This window comes from Echinops telfairi, unplaced genomic scaffold, assembly GCF_000313985.2.
Source record: "Echinops telfairi isolate 266 unplaced genomic scaffold, ASM31398v2 ScPeMD7_443;HRSCAF=831, whole genome shotgun sequence".
Lineage (NCBI taxonomy): Eukaryota > Metazoa > Chordata > Mammalia > Afrosoricida > Tenrecidae > Echinops > Echinops telfairi.
This window is the reverse complement of record NW_022104341.1, coordinates 43479624-43497722: the sequence shown is the minus strand read 5'-3', so window position 1 is coordinate 43497722 and position 18099 is coordinate 43479624. Positions and strand designations below refer to the sequence as shown.

Below are 18099 nucleotides of genomic sequence, written 5' to 3'. Positions count from 1 at the left end.
AAATTATTAAACAAGAAAATGGAACATAAATAGTAGAAGAAAATAAGGAGGCAGAAACAAAAGCAATGTCACACAGTGTAGCTAGACTGAGGTTAAGAGGACAGTGATTGGGCTAATTGGACAATTTCAAGGTTCTCCAAAAGGAATTTGAGGTACTTCCACCATTTACTCAAATTATATTGATACTAAAGAAATCATCAACAATAAATAGATAGAAAATAATGATCAATTTCAAACTTCCTCATACATTTCTAGGAATATAAAAAAGGAGTTACTTATCATTTGTGTGTATGCATAGTTTTAATTACATATGAGTTTAAATAAAGATAAAAGTGAAAAGGTTTCAGTTAATTTCTTCAAAAAATGCTCTTGTACATTCAGTAATGCTTGAACTTTTCTATAATGAAGTACTGATTAAAATAAATCAATATCTAACTTATTGAAATTTTTATATTAAATTAAAATTACTATTCAAATACCTCCCTCATTTCACAGGTGATATTTACCTCATTGGTACTATATTGTGATCCTTATTTTGCTAAGCTCATTCATTGAATGTATGGAACTTTTTAGAAGAAATAATGCACTTAAATGTAAAACTAAAACTACAGCTTAATTTTAGAGTCAAATGTATGAAATTCTATGATATTCATTAGAAAGTTTCAAGACCATTTAAATTATGAAATAGTTTTTTTTAAATAGTTGAAACCACATTATTTCTTTATTTCAATGTTTACTATATATATATTGCTAAGATCTTCTGGACATCATATGCAATGGAAGTAGCACACAAACACAGAACTCACTTCTCTGAATATATCACAATTATAACTAACAGCCATCTGAAAAGAAACTTACCCTTGTGTGACTTAATGTAAATGCAATGCTTTCAAGTTCATAAAATGTGGGTGGATTTGAGCTCATTGACACAGAAATTACTGAAGAGATGACTCTTTCTCCATCTTCAGAGTTATCATAATTTTGAGGCTCCAATAAGTTGTCAGATGATGACAGCAAGGGTCCGATACTTTTATAATATAAAAATGCCACTGTAGCATTGCCTATCAATCAAAGACATGAATACAGTAAAATGCTTATAAAATTAGTGTGTATTTACTGTCAATATACAATTTAGAATTCACTAGACAAGCTTATACTCTAAAGAAACCATAAAAAGAAAAACATTCCTAAAATGTGGGTCAAAATCAGGCCATACCTACATCATCAGCTCATATTAAGACTTATCATCTCTGAACCCTATCCAGATAAACTTGTCATAGATTGAAGACACCGCTCTGCACAAACTATTTAGCCCCCCAAATTATTTTCTGACTGAGAACTAGGGTGTGAAGTGTATTCAATCAAAAGATAAAATTCTGGGTTAGTTCTTCTATGTCAGTGATTCTCAACCTGTGGGTCGCGACCCCTTTGGGGGTTGAACGACCCTTTCACAGGGGTTGCCTGTTTCATAACAGTAGCAAAATTGCAATTATGAAGTAGCAGCGAAAATAATTTTATGATTGGGGGGCGGGTCACCACAACATGAGGAACTGTAAAAGGGTCATGGCGTTAGGAAGGCTGAGAACCACTGCTCTGTGTTCAAATATAGAGAAAATGAGCTGAGTGTCTAAACAAGTTTTGAGTTGAAGAAAACATTTGCCAGTTTATATGATAAAATATTCTTTGGTTCTTAGAAGAACAATTGTTTTTATTCACAAATTAATACATAAAATAAAACCACTACAATAAGCAGTGCGCTTCTAACTTAAAAGAAAAAAAAGGGCTCAGAGTTAAAGAATAAGTTATTAAAATGTTGTTGAATTTAACCTCATGTCATTGAAATGGATCCTAGTTAATACTGATGACATCCAATCTTTGGGTAATAAATAATGACTTTGTAGGGTAACCAGTTATTTGCCTCCTCCTTGCATACAAACACTCATCAAATGCAAGTACATCAGCATACAATTCAACACCTGGAATGCCAACTTCTCAGCACTGAGTACAGTGTGATTATTTTCTTTTTGAACCTGAACACAATAGTGCTAGAAATGGAATCACAAATTGTCTCAGGTTTGTGGCAGCTGGATATCACTAATATTAAGCAACTCAATGGATCTGTTATTGCAAAATGTTCTGTTGTTATGTCCTGTTCCCTTGTGCTCATGGCACTCAATTATATGCACTGAAATTAAGACTTTATATTCACAATTGACGTTAGGATTTAAAAGTTCTGCTTTACGTCACTAATCGTACCTGAGGCCTGCAGGTAAATCAATTACATATTTAGAAATTTAGATTCCCCGCTTAAAAAAGGGAAGCTAGCACTCACTCTTCACTATACCCACTTATTAGGATGGGTTGAGATACAAGTAGATGTTAGATAAGAGAGTTCTTTCTATATTGATTGTTATACTTATTAACTAGACATTCTGGGTTTGTTTGTTTTATTTTTGGTAGTTGGGCACTGAAATAACTCAGGAATAGTTCTACCATGGTGTTGTTCCCTTAAATTTGTGATCGCAGAAAATAATATAATAAGCATACATTAACTAAAATAATAAATACAAATATTGATAATATTGTACAAAACAAAGAAATACTGTATAGTCTGGAATCATCCATAGATTTGATATCATAGTGGTAAATATTGATGGCTACAAGAGATAGAATTGTGAGTGTGTGTCGTTTGTTTATGTTATTGTATCTTAAATCTGAAAAAGCATCATGTGAGACATTACTTAGGGGTTTGCTGAAATTACTTTACATACATTACGTACATTTTTACATTACCTACATTTTCCCCCTGAATCGACAGTCTAGAAAACATATAACACAGAAAAAAACTGAAGTCAGTGTAACATGATGATTGAAATGGTGAAATTATGATGATTCCATGAGATTATAAAACCGGGGCCTGAAGCAGACCTGAAAACCTTCAGGTTAACCGGATCTGGTCCAGAGGATGAGCTAGTGCACACATGGACAATGGTTTTTCAGAAGGTCCTAACAAGAGGCACTGAAAAGCAAATGAAGCTCCAAAGTTAGTGGGTTTTTTTTATTTTTTAATCTACTGATCACTGATTGTCATCCTTTCTAAAAGAAAAAACCAAAAACAAATCTAACATCAAATTTTGACTGTGACTAAGTGGGGTGGTTAATGTCACATGGAATATTGTATGTGTTCCCAAATTTCCTTTTTCACCTGTTTTCTGAATGTTATTTCAGTATGTGTCCATTCTCATCATTTTTATTTTCTTTAATTTCAAATTATTTCTCATTAATTCTAGTCCTGATATATATTTTTTATTATCTAATCAGTTTTACACCTTCTTCACTGAACTACATTTAAAAACTCATTAGGGGCTAAAATGGGTCCTTTTGCACAGTGGCATAATAGTTTAAGCACTGGGCTGCTAACCAAAAGGTCCGTGGTGCAAAACAACCAGCCACTCCAGAGTAGAAAGTTGAAGCTGCCTGCTTACATTAATATTTACAGCCTCAAAGAAACTATATATGCTTGATGCTTGATTACTGAAGATATGAGTTCCATAGCAAAGTGTGGTGAAGAAACTAGATGGTGCCTGGCTATCAGAAAGAATTGCTTCTGGAGTCTTAAAAGCTTGTTTTTTAAACAAACAGACCCCTAAGTGAGGCATCAACTAAGTCCACATGGAAGAAGCAGTCCAGCCTGTGTGATCCAAGTATTGTAAATAATATAGTATAAATCTAAAGGAGGGAATGGCATCAGAGATAAAATTGTGAACACCTGGTTTGCAGAAGGCTATGGATGACATTGGAAGCCTAAAATCCATTTGCAGGGTCCCCATATGGATTAAGCCTTGGTGAATCCCCTTTGATCATATTTGAGGGATGTAAGTAGTCCTGTTATCAGACAGAGAGGGTTTTAAAGTGATTATGGCAGAAGTAGTTAGTTCAAAATGCATTATCTTGTCATTTGACCTCCTTTTATATCCATTTAAAAGTTGTTTCAGTTGTATAAAAAGGGGGAGGATACACGTGGCTTAAACCACCTCTGACCAGGGATGGGCATAGCCTTGCGAACTTGCAGAAAGCATTGGAAGGAGATTGTTGCGGATGCAGCTAGGTGAAAACTTAGCACACTATCATTTGGTTTTCTTTATGATACATTTAAATTTGTTCTAGTTTGTAATGTTTTTTAAAATATCTTTTCTATAGTTTTATCTGTTATACTTTGTCATGCTAGTTAGTTTTTTTCTTCTGTATACAAAATGCAGAAAAGTCAATCTATAGAGACTTTACTAAATTAATGGTTCCTTAGGGGTATGGCAAGGTAGACGGGGAAATGGAGAGCTAAAAATGATGAGGACAAGAATGAAGAGAGTGTTCTAAAACTGATTGTGGTTATGACTGTACAACTCTTCTTGATCTGATTGTATGATATGTGAATCGTATGCCGATAAAACTGTTTGGAAAAACAAAACCAAACTATGTAGCTGTTCTGCTCTGTCTGCTGGGTCTTTCAAGCCAGAAGCAACTCAACGGCAGTGGATTCGAGAGTGAAAACGTGCAGGGTAATTTCTTATCATCTCATCATCAACCCTTCCTCGTGATTTATTTATCTACATTTGCCTTCTGTTCTCTTGTACATCTGTTAATGCTACCATAGCTATCTTAGGACTAAGACTATTGTAGCCTTCAATTCAATGAAGAGATTTCAGATGCAAGCATTTACTTATTGCAAACCAGTATGCTAAGTAAGTTATAGAGAGAATACAAAATAAAATCTACAATGAATTACAACTCCTAAGAAAATCATTGTTGGCCAACTGCTGTCTTGCTATTTTCACTTGAGAGTAACTGACTTGCACCTGTTCATTAGGTCTTTCTACAGTGTTCTATTTTCATCATAATATTATTCCAATTCCATAAGCAACTTAAAAAAATAAGCACAACATGCAAACTAAAGTTTATTATCTTTTTATTATAAGTATAGTTTAAAACATTGGATCTTCCTGTTTTCATTCTCAACTCTTGTCCCTCATTCATCTAATTCAGTCAAACAGAAGGATTGTAAGTCCCTTGGGCCTCTATGAACCTCCTAAAATTTGCTACTAATTACAGTTTTCAGATTTTCATTAATACATGTATTTTATGACAAAATGAGTAATAACATGTGAACACAGTTGAGTGGGTTGATTAGACTGTGAAACTTGAGAAAGCAAGTCTCTTCACACTGCCTTCTCAAATATTGTTATGATCATCTCTTTCATATGTCAGGGTTTGCAGCGGATTATTAACTACAGCAGTGACAATAGATTCAGCAGCATCTCTTTGAGATACTAATTCGAATGGTGTTGACATGCCACTATAATAGATATTTTCAATGTCCTGCCCAACTCCCATTCCCCAATTGTTAAGCCTTATTCAAATTGTTTTTGAAATTCCCATAGTTGAACACACTCTTTGGATCTGTTCCTAGATGTTCAAAGTGAATCTGGTTAATTAGCACATGATGTCATCAAGTAGGAACCATGCTGATAAGGCCTCATTGATATTTGCTTTGTTTTATGGCTACACTAGTGTTTCTTGCAATTTAAGATCATATAATAAGAACAAATTAACAAGACAATATAGATGTATTAGGACAAAAATCTCCTATCACTGCTGTAAAAGAGTAAAAGACATTTTTTTGAGGATGAATATGTAGCAATGATGAATGACACACCTTTTCTGAAAATGTGCCCATCTATACATGAACCAATCTGCATAATATATTTTATTTATATTTATGATCATCCTTGCATTTTTTGAGAAATTAATTATAATTAATATATTTCCAGGGTAATATTTCCTTTACCTCTATTACCATAACAACTACTAAAAGAACCCTCCTATCAGCAGGCACTGTATTTAAGAGAGCAGAGAAATGGTTAGGTTAAAATAGTAGCTGTTCACTTGCCTCAAACAAAGAATAAGGGAAAGTTGTTTGGGGTTAATTTCTTGGTTAACTCTCTCTCTTTTCTAGTTCTGGGTTTGCATTATTTAAGTATGCTCATGAAGGCAAGTCCCATAGCATCTCTGTTCCTCAGTTTCAATACCCATAAATTCAGAAACAACTTTATATAATTATTACTTTTTTGGCCAGCATTTGTGTTTTCTGTTATATATTGGAAATGTGTGTGTATAAATAAATAAATAAATACATATAAATATATATATATATTTATATATATATATATAAAAAATGTGTGTGCATAAATAAATAAATATATATTTTCTATATATGTGAAATATAGATCAGAAATCACTAGTATTTCTAAAATATATCAGAAAACCCAGAAAATTAGAAGGTAGATGAATATGTATATTTAATACACATTCTAGTTAAGTTGAACAATTTTCTGTTCAAAGTATGAGGACTAATAGAAGCAAAATCTTAAGCTTAAGCCATAAATATATGTCTTTTGGAACATTATTTCTCTGTCTTTTTCACACAGCCACAGGTTTAGTGTCACAATGAAGAATATGAAGGACAATCGTGGAAGGAATATTAAAAGCATGTTATGTAAATCACAGGCTCCAGTGCATGATGCCTAAGGAGTAGTATGATCAAGTCTCTTGGTGTATTTTTGCAAGAGTCTTGAAAATATCAGTCAGTTATACAGCTTGATAGTAAAATAAAAAGTACAAAGATCTTTTCAGGCAAAAATCTTCCCCCATATTTATATCAGAAAGCAAGCAAAGGCAATGATGAAAATGTTATATATAAAAGACTCAAGTATTTTATTTATAGGAAAGCACAGATATAATATATATAATATAATTAAATGCATATTAGACTTTATGAAAATTAATAGAGATACTGTATCTAAGATAATGTCAAGATCTTCTTACCACCTGACTCGTATGCTGTTTTCCTCTTTGGGAATATCTTTATGTAATCTCCATTCATGTTCATTCGGGGATGGAGATGTTCCATTTGATATGATTCAAAAAAGAAAACTTCAAGAGCTGAAACAAACCATGAGAATAATAAATTCATTGAAATTAGTTTAATAAATGTATTTATTTAATTTGAGATACTTTTATTGTACTTTGTTTTTTTTTCTATAGTAGGTTGTATGAGCATACTCTGAAGATATTTGGGCATTATAATTTATATTTTAATACTGTGACTAAAATCTTAAATTTGGGTTTCAGCACATCACACATGGTTTGTTTTAATATTGATTGAATTAAAGCAAGGCTATAATTAAGATATACTCAGAGGAGCTTTAAATACTAATTAATAAAACAAAAACTACAACTATAGTACCTTAGAAGATAGTATCTGGTATAATATTTACTAAATAGAGAATGACTTGAATTCTTGAGATTACTTCTGTTACTTGTGAATTTTACCTCTTTCATGCACCAATATCATCAAGAAATGTAAGGCTCCTATATATTATTCACAAGCTTGCAACCTTAACTTTGAATAAATGGAGAATCCAGATGTGATTACGACTGTAGTATATCTGTATTGTATAGCAAGACACTAACATAAGAATGTACTAGTATCATAGGCGAAAATTATTTCAGAAATGTACACTGTTATTCAGAACTCAAATTGATTCCAGATTATGAATGTTTTATGTATGAGGTTGCATGTAGTAGGACAGATTCCAATTTACTATGTTGATTGCTTCATATTATTAGGTGCTGAAAAATTTCTAAACATACATTTAAATATATGACATCTAGAAGACCTGTATGTTGCTATCAGTGGTTAAGCTAGATCTCAAGTCCTGAGATGATTGATTCAAAATGACAAGAATGCAATCTACTGTGAGCATTTAAATGCTAAACAGTTCAGAAACCGGAAAAGGTAGAAATGGCAGGAAGGAGGAAGCACTTACATATTTATCCATTTTATCTTACCATGCTCATATAACTCATGTGCTAATCATCACCAGTCATCTCTCCACTGAGAGAAAACAAAAATAAAACGCTCAATATTATCAAAAGTATTTGAAATAATTTTCCTCCTTGCTTTAGAATGACTCATTTGTGGGGGGGTGGGGGATTGCTTTGTAATTGACCTTGGATTCTTACCTACGTCGCTTGAGTTAGTATCGAATTGAGTGATTTTTTTGAAATTCTGGCAAATGCTTAAAGTTACTTGTTCAGCGGTGTGCATCAGTTTAGTAAGATGAATTCTTCTACTATTTGGAGATAATTCATTCCAAACTATAAATGTATCCTTTTGAACAAAATTATTCATAGTCTTTACAAATTCCTGTAGAAAAAAATTACATCTTTCAAAATGTTGAAATATTACACTAATGCAAGGATGATTTTGGAGTTAAAACGGATTCTAAAATTGAAATATAAACAGACTTACAGTAAGGGTTGAATTAGAAAGAGCGTCCTTGGATGAATTAGTGCTTTTTATGTAACCTAGAAACGTAGATGATTCAGCTAATATTTCTATATATGTAATGATATCCACTGGCGAAAGATTTGTTACAGAGTTTCTATAAACTTCTTGTAGCAAAGCCACAGGCTCTCTTATGGGTTTAATCTGAGGAAAAATACATCCAGAAAAAGAAAACAAATATAAAGTATTGCACATTTAAAATAAAATAAAAACAGAACAAAAACCCTTCTAAAGCTTCTTCATATGCTTTAGTATAAAACAATCAATCATAATTTTAGTTAATTTGATTAGATTTTAATCAACAAGGATACATTTTTCATAATAATATAAAGTGAAATTTTAATTAGCTGATATTTGAAGTCTATTGACATTCAAGTTTTCAATCACATAATAATTTTATGAATCTCCTACTTTATTTGCTCTTTGAAACATTCGCTTTGAAGTACAGAATCCAACAGTATTCAGCTCCATTTCCCTAAAATGTGGGAAGTTCCCTGAGGTCCAAGGAAATTTTACTATTTTTCATCAACATTTTGAAAAGGATTTTCCATTAAACCAAATAATGGAAAAGTATCATAGATTATATATGCAAGGATCTCACCCAATACTTTGGAGATTTTCAAATTAATTTTATCTGCAATTCAATAAAATACTTAGATCCCTATCCATGAAGGTCAAATGCTGATTCTGAAAATGTTCTTCTGAAATGTACTATTGGAAGGATCTTAACTAAAATGAAAATTCAAAAGTAAAATAATCTTTTAATTCAACCCATCTACTTACTTTTGTTAAGGTTTTATTAATATTAGCAGCAATACAACCATTATCCAAATGGCAGCTTGAATTCACGTTTTCTGTAGAAAGAGAAAATAGATTACCTGGTTTCTTAAAATAGGTTTTACTAAGCCTATCCTATAGTCCCCATTAATTTTGTATCTTTATGGAAACATTTAAAAAAGACACATTCTTTAACACTTCTCTTTCCTTACAATTTTTTTAGAATATGCAATATTTTATGGGCAGCATAAGACTATAGATCTAAGAAATATGTTAAACTGAATAAAACATGCTGGCTACATCTTCAAGTAAATAAAATCATGTCCTTACTTTTCTCAATTCAGCTTGATAGAAACTAAACACAATCCTTAGATGGTGCACCTCTTTAATACTTCATAATTCTGCAGGACATAATTTATCTAGCTTGCTAATAGAGAGTCGCTATGGAGTCAATTCCAAAGCACAGTGATCCCAGAGGACAGAGTAGATAGAGCTGCCCCACAGGGTTTTCAAGGCTCCAAACTACAGAAACAGGCTGCCCAATTTTAATCCCATGAAGCACTTGATAGGTTTGAATGGCCACATTTTTATTTTCAGCTGAGTGCTTTAGGTGCCACTAGGTCCCCTTAGTTCTTTGATAACACATGCACTTTAGTACTATGATTTACCTTGGCAGTAAATGCCACTGTTAGGTTTGAATTGTAGATTTCCTGTTGGCGTCTGATAACCTTCTTCACAGGAGCAGTTGTACCCCCCATCTACGTGTTCACACACTGCGTGATCTCCACAGGTGACTGATTCACTGCATTCATCCATATCTGGGAATATTCAAAATTTTAAAGTTTGCTAAGTGCTCCCATAGCTGCTACCTTGTTGTTAAATGTTACATATGATTAGTGACCTCATATCAAATTTTATAAGAACACAAGACATACAATACATACACAAACATACAATACGCATATCATACATATCAGTAGTTCAATCATACCCTTAAGAGTTGTACAACCATCACTACAATCTATTCCATGGCATTTCTTCTCTGCACCTGGTTGTTGTTAGCGCCCCATTTCCTGCTAGTCTCCCATATCATGTTCTCATCTTGTTTATGGACCAAATTCCTGAATTATTTTCTGAATATGATTATATATGTATATATATAACACATATCACACACACAGACACATATATAACATGAAAGTATTTTGCATCATTAAAAATGTAGCTTTTAGTAGTTATCTTAATTATCCATTGTCACCACAAGGTGGGGGGCTTCAAAAAGTAAGACTTCTTTTTTATTTAATTCTTTTTTTCAGGGAGCAAAAGCCTGAGTCAGGGTCCTGGCTCTACTGGAAGGCTTTCTTAAACTCTCTACGTCAGAGGCTGGTCTTTGTGTCCGAACTTTTGTGCCTGCTGTATCCTCCTGTGGGTTGGCATCTCTCTGCCGGCTCTTCACTTTTCTCTTTTATATCTCAAAAGACACTGATTTAAGACACACGATACACTAACCTCTCATTAATATAACAAAGAAACACTCTTCCAAAATGGAATTATAACCAAATCTATAATGGCTTGGACTTCAAACATATTTTTTTGGAAGGACACAACACAATCTATAACAGTTCTAATTTAATAAAGACCAATTTTAAAAGGACTCCACCTGTCTTTGTTTTCAAATCACTGTCACTGAGTCTAGACCTACTCATCAAGATCAGACAGGGCAGTGTAGAACTGTTCTTGTGAGTTTCTGAGCCTGTAACTCTTTACGGGAGTAGAAAACCCATTTTTCTCCTCCGGACTAGCTGTTGGTTATGAACTTCCGACCTTGTGGATTTATTTTCTACTCTTAACTAAATTGATTATAATGATTCAGAATAACAATAAATTGGGAAATTAAGAAAAAGGACTGGCTTATTTTTTCTCCAATGCTTCAAATTTTTTGCTTGTAAATTAGCCTTCAAACTAAGCTATAGTAAAATATGTGATCCAATTCACTTAAAAATGTACCATAACTTGTTACTTCTTTACAAGGTCTAGTTTACTATGGTTCCTAATATTCAGCTAACATAGAAAAATTAACAAATTATACAGAATTAAATCATAGATTTTTTTGTATCCATGTATTCTAAATCACAATTAAAGCTGAAGGTTTAAAATTCCCATTCTCATAAATTCAATAAATGCAGCAATATATGCTTTAAAACGATTCAGTATAAACACTGTGTCAGTATTGGGAAGGAGGTCAGGATATGAGGGCATCCAGATCCTTACTTTACATAGTGCCAAGATATTTTGTGTTCCCAACTCAGACTCTGAGGTCAGAGAGGTACTTTACGTTAGATTAATGAATAAACCTGTAATTTTAAATGCACAGTGACACAATAACTTTTACTGTAAAATCAATAGGAGAGGAGATCTGTCAAAGTCCAATTAAAAATGCTATCCAGCCACTTCCCTTACCTACAATTATTTCTATTTTGACAATTTAAAAAATTCAATAAAGGCAGAGAAAATTTTTAAGGTTCCCGGCTTCAAAACTTGGGTTGGCCAATTACTTTTTTTGCCGGTTTTTTGAAAGGTTTTTCCTTACTTGAGGAATTACCGTTCTTGGCTTTCAGGGGCCATTTGGCGGTTGGGCCCAACCCGGAAGGCCCATGTTCTATTAACTGTGTATTCCACATCCCTGCTTTTCTGAATCCCAAGAGCACTGCTTTTTAAAGACACAGGATAATCACCCTAAGTCCGTTCATCTCATTTCTCTGTGTTATGTCTGTGTGCCATTCATGTGTGTGACTTCAGTTGTCATCAAGGATTTCCAATGGCTAATTTTCCTGAAATATGTCACCAAGCCTTCCTTCTGACTTTATCTCTGGGGCAACTGGTCAAACAGTGAATTGTTCAGTTAGCAGTCAAGCATGAATTTTAACTTTTGGCACTTCCCAGGGAGGCTGCCTGGCAATACCCTTCCAGGGAAACAATGGAAAATGAGAGTTGGGGTGACAGTCACCGGTGGGCTCAGTATATGTAGAGGCATCAAAGAAAGCATTTCAGAGTAGGTTAGATGTTGGATGCAGGTCATAGTACAGGCTAAAGTTCTTATTTTTCATGTAAATATATAAACAAAAAAACAAAAATTGGAAAGCAGAACTCTTCCTTTCAGAAGAATGCTGCAGAAGGAGTGCATGGTGTATTTCCACTGTGAAAAAGTTCCAATAAAGGCTCAAAAAGACTCACAGAGCATCACAAATACCACTTATTTAATCAGTAAGGAAGCTATCATAATCTTTAAATATACCACGGTTTTTAGATTGAGATACCTTTTATGGTTATGATGAAATCTGGTGTTGTTTTTCTCTAAATGCTAACCTATTTAGATATGCAAGATTTCTTGGAAACTTCATCCCAAATACTGTCTCTGAGCAACATAAAATGTTTAGCTTGAAAACTCAATTTCCTTTCGACTTCTTATACTTTGATCTTAGAGTGTACCTATCTTTGATCTCATAACTATTGCAGGTTGGCTTTTCTTGTGCTCTGGCATCGCCCTTTGGGATTTTGTTGGGGTCTTTGCTCTAGTTCAACCCCTACTACCATCACTCACTTGGCTAGTTGGTATCACAGCATTTCAGTCCTGGACCAAGTAGGATATGTTGTCTCTTGAATTTATTAAGTGACAGCATTGTTTCTGCTGGGTGCCATCAAATCTGTTCTGGTGCACAGCACCCCTATGTACCGAGGAGAAGACTGTCTGGTTCTGCTCCCTCGGCACCCTTGTTATGGTGGAGCCCTGCACTATGGGACACTTGTTATGGTGGAGCCCTGCAGTGCGGGCCACTTGTTGTGGTGGAGCCCTGCAGTGCGGGCCACTTGTTGTGGTGGAGCCCTGCACTGCAGGCCACTGGATCGATTCTTCTCACTGAAGGCCTTCATCCTTTCCACTGACCTTCTACCTTACCGAGCACAATGCCATTGTCCAGACTGGTCTCTCCTGTTCACATGCCCCAAACATGAGATGAAATCTAGCTATTCTCACATCTAGGGTGTACTCCGTTGTACTTCTTCCAAGACAAATTTGTTATTCTGGCAACCCATGATACTTTCAATGCACTTCACAAACGTCATAATTCAAATACATCGATTCTTCTTCAGTCTCACTTTCACATGTATCTGAGGCTGTTGAAATACCAAGGCACGGGTCAGCTATCATGAGTCTTTTGGGGTGACATCCTTTCTTCACAACACTTTACAGGGATCTTGTAAAGCAGAGTTACCTATTGCAGTACGTCATTTGATTTCTTGACTCCTGCCTCCATGGGCATTGGCTATGGATCCAAGCAAACGGAAATCCTCAAGCATTTCGGTTATTTTACCCATTCATCCTGGTGCTGCTGTTGGGCATTTGTGAGGATTTTAGCGTTCCTCACACCGAATGGCAATACGTATTGAAGACTCCAGTCCTTGATCTTCGTCAGTAAACGCTTCACGTTCTCCTTGCTTTCAGCAAGCAGCGTTGTTCATAAGACTGCCTCTAACCTTGATACTATCTTTTTCTTCATATTGGTCAATTTCTCAAGGTACACATTTAATAAATCTGGTAAAAGGATCCACCCTGATGCACACTTCTTCTGACTTAAAGGCATTCAGTATTCCCTTGTTCTATTTATTCATACCCTTGTTCTGCGTGAGAAAAGCGAAGTGTTCTGTGATACCCTTTCTTCTCAATGTTACCCAGAGTTTGTTATGAGCCACACAGGCAAATGCTTGACAATATAGGGATTTTTAAAAAACAATACAGAAGTACGATTTGGGGACTTAAGGAGCACTGTCGGCACCATGTTGGACCGCTACCCACAGATTTATGTTTCAAACCCAACAGCCGCTCTACAGGAGAAAGACAGCACCTTCTGAACTATAAATACTTACAATCTTGGGAATCCCATAGAGGCACACTGTAAGTTGGAATTGACTTACTGACAGTGGGTTTTGTGGGAATCCGGGGAGACTAGCATTTAAGATTAGAGTTATCTAATTATTTTAATGTTCCAACTTCAGATATAGTAAAACAAGAAAAGAAAAAAAAGAGTCAAGGTTCAAACTTTAACCATTGCATCAAAGTAACATATTAAAAACTTAATACTTCATTAAAGTAATGCTTTCCATACTTTTGCCTGGTGTGATTTTGTTTCTACAACATTTTGCTGAAATACAGAAGCAAGGTTACTGAATTAAAACACAACTTTAAAATGGGGTGCGTGGTAACCCTACATGACTGTGTGCAAACTAAGTCAAAAAGTTCCTACTCTCTTTAGTATATTGCACTCTGATCCTTTGCTAATGAGCAATGTAGAGAGAAGCAGGAAATGTAAAAACATAAAATGGGATGAAACTGATTTGTCGAAATAAATATGACTCCTATTCTTCACCAAGATCCACATAATCTTTTTTAATCACTGGCAGGGCCTGACTGTTCATTGTCTAACAAATATACTGTGTCTTCCTTTTTACAAGAAAGGGGCACTTGTTTTATTATTTACTATTTTCCCTTCATCTGATTACAACTCAGGGAGATCCTGCACATGTCACAGTAGAACTGTGCTTCATTGAGTTTTCTTCTTTTTTTTAAAATCATTTTATCGGGGGCTCATACAACTCTTATCACAATCCATACATACATAAATTGTGTAAAGCATATTTGTACATTCATTGCCCTCATCATTCTCAAAACATTTCCTCTCCACTTAAGCCCCTGGCATCATCTCATTTTTTGCCCCTCCCTCCCCACTCTCCACTCCCTCATGAACCTTTGATAATTTATAAATTATTATTATTTTGTCATGTCTTACACTGTCCAACGTCACCCTTCACCCACGTTTTTGTTGTCTGTCCCCCAGGGAGGAGGTTATATGTAGATCCCTATAATCAGTTGCCCCTTTCCACCCCACCTTCCCTCCACCCTCCTGGTATCGCCACTCTCACCACTGGTCCTGAAGGGATCATCCACCCTGGATTCCCTGTGTTTCCAGTTCCTATCTGTACCAGTGTACTTCCTCTGGTCTAGCCAGATTTGTAAGGTAGAATTGGGATCATGATAGTGTGTGGGAGGAAGCATTTAGGAACTAGAGGAAAGTTGTATGTTTCATCGGTGCCACACTGCACCTTAACTGGTTTGTCTTGTCCCTGTGACCCTTCCATAAGTGGATGTCCAGTTGCCTACAGATGGGCTTTGGGTCTCCACTCTCCACTCCCCCTCATTCACATGATATCATTTTTTGTTCTTTGATGCCTGATACCTGATGCCTTCGACACTTCGTGATCGCACAGGCTGGTGTGCTTCTTCCATGTGGGCTTAGTTTCTTCTCAGCTTGATGGCCGCTTGTGTACCTTCAAGCCTTTAAGACCCCAGACATTACTGTATATCTTTTGATAGCCAGGCACCATCAGCTTTCTTCACCACATTTGCTTATGCACCCGCATTGTCTTCAGCAATTGTGTTGGGAAGGTGAGCATCATGGAATACCAGTTTAATAAAACAAAGTATTCTTGCGTTGAGGGAGTACTTGAATGGAGGTCCAATGTCCATCTGCTACCTTAATACTAAACCTATACATATATGCGTATAGAGCTATTTCCCCATCCTCATATATAAATATATTTACATATGTACATGCCTTTACTTAGACTTCTATAAATGCCCTTTGCCTTCTAGCTCTTTCCTCTATTTCCTTTCACTCTCCTCTTGTCCCACTATCATGTTCAGACTTCATTAGGGTTTCAGTAATTCCTCTCGGTTACATTACCCTTGGTCACGCCCTACCAGGCATCCTACACCCTCTTCACCACTGATTTGGATCTGTTGTTGTTCCCTTGTCCCTGGGTTTGATAACACTACTTCCTTTCCCTCCACCTCCCCCTCTTCTATGTCTCCCCAGAGCTGTCAGTCCCATTGTTTTCTCCTTCAGATTGTTCATCCAGTCTATTTTATTTAGACATACCTGGGGAGATAGTAACATGCACAAAAACAACAACAACAAGTAATGACAAAACAACAACAACAACAAAAGAAAATCTTGTAGTTAGTTCAAGGTCTGTTTGCTGGCCTTTAGGAGTGTTTTCTGGTCGAGTGTGATGTGGCGCCATCACCTGGCCCCCAAGTCTATTTTTGGTATTCCTTGGGGACTTCTTTGTTCTGTTCCCCTTGCTGTTCTGTTCCACGCCTTTAGTGTTTTGCCTTGGTGTGGTGGGATCAGATCAGGAGCCATTCCTACACTGTGTCTCCAGTGTTGTCCCCTGTAGGGCTATGGGTAAGGGAGGGATGTCATGTCTCATAGTGGGATTAGCCATATGGTCCACTCTGTGCACTGGCTGTTCAGAGCGGGATATCGTCCTTCAGGCATGGTGGGTTAGGATGTGCTCCACTCTGTCTTCCTCTCCCTTCATTTGCTCCTGTGTGCTCTGATCAGACATGTCCCTCTCCCTGAGCTGCAGCTTCAGTGCTGTCCTCTGAAATAAATTCTTCTGGGGGGAGGGTCTGGTGTCTACGTAGTTGGAATTGGGGCTGCCCCCTCAGACCTCTCCACTGCCGCCCCCTCAGACCCTACTCCATGCTGACATTGAGTTTTTAATGGCTCATTTATCTGATGTAAAATGCCAGGTCTTTCTTCCAAGGTGCCTCATGGATTTGAGCCTCCAAGCTAACAGTTAGCTACCGAGTATGTTAATTGTTTGCATCACCCAGGGACTCTGATTTTCTAATTAGAATACCTTATTCAAATCCTGACGCTTGTATTCATTTACGCTGTGACCTTGTGTGGTTGTTCTGTCTTGTTGAGTTCATTCCAGCTCATAGTGAAGTGAACTGTCTCATAGGGCTTTCTTAGCTACAAACTTAATGGGAGCAGACCTCCAAGCCTTTCTCCTATGGAGCAGTTAGGAGTCAAATGCTTAACCAGTGCACCATCAGGATTATTTGCAATCTTGTGTAGTGAGCCCTAGTGGTGTACTGGTTATGGATTGGGCTGCGATGCACATTGTCAGCAGTTTCAAAACACCAGTAGCTGCTGGGTGGGACAAAGACTGGGCTTAGAACTCCCATAAACATTGAAAAACTCAGAGGGTAGCCATGAGTCAGCATTGACTCGCTGGCAGTGAGTTAGTTTTTGTAATACATTTAAACATACCTCCTAATTTAAAAAGAGTTATTCTTCATGAAGAGGAAAAAAAGAAACTAATGTGAAGACTTTTGCTATCATGTCTAGGTTTCAGTGGCTACCTGGTTCTACTCACAGGCTGCATTTTCTTAACCATAGAAGCATCATGAACAACTAGGTTTGGAGGAAACACATTAAGAATGAGTACTTCCTCAAGTTGCTATGTCCCAGTAATCCTTAGAGATGTGAAAAAGACAAAATAACTCTCACTCAGCTTCAAGAAAGCGAAACTATTACTATGTAATTCCTTCAGTTAGAGTTGACATACAATATTTATATTGATTTACTGGACTATTTACTAAACGCTGGATAGCACTAAATGCAAACACTCCAAAACAATGTAAATCACTTGTTACTTTCTCATTAAAGTTATGCTTGTTTTTCCCATCTACAATTAGTCAACTTTAGAATATTTTATCATATCTTTTAAAATAAGATATAACTTTAATTATAATTATTATTAATAATTGATCTTTCTAATATTGTTTAACTCAAACTACAAATAAAAATTTAAATATTTAATTGTTGTAAATAAGTTGAGGTCAAATAATTCAATGCTAACACATATTATTCGAAATTTTAAGAAGGAAATCTGAAATGATCTTATAGGTAAGGAGGCAATGAAACATTGTTATAAGGAGTAAACATTGCTCTAAAGCACACCGTAGAAGAGGCACTCTTACTTTCTATGTATTTGCCCTTGGGAAAGTC

The 18099-nt window shown here is 35.7% G+C and overlaps 1 protein-coding gene across 2 annotated transcripts in view; it reads right to left on the bottom strand.

Moving 5' to 3' along the window:
- ADGRL4 (adhesion G protein-coupled receptor L4) overlaps positions 1–18099 on the bottom strand; it is a 184877-nt gene that overhangs the window by 90947 nt on the left and 75831 nt on the right. The window contains exons 4-9 of one of the 2 annotated variants that reach the window (XM_045291977.1): positions 9850–9999; positions 9188–9258; positions 8369–8548; positions 8080–8263; positions 6880–6996; positions 859–1061 (exon numbers count right to left, since the gene is read on the bottom strand). In XM_045291977.1, coding sequence (XP_045147912.1) covers positions 859–1061; positions 6880–6996; positions 8080–8263; positions 8369–8548; positions 9188–9258; positions 9850–9999 — 905 coding nt within the window. The remainder of the gene's footprint in view (positions 1–858; positions 1062–6879; positions 6997–8079; positions 8264–8368; positions 8549–9187; positions 9259–9849; positions 10000–18099) is intronic. The other variant, XM_045291978.1, reaches the window with a different exon arrangement.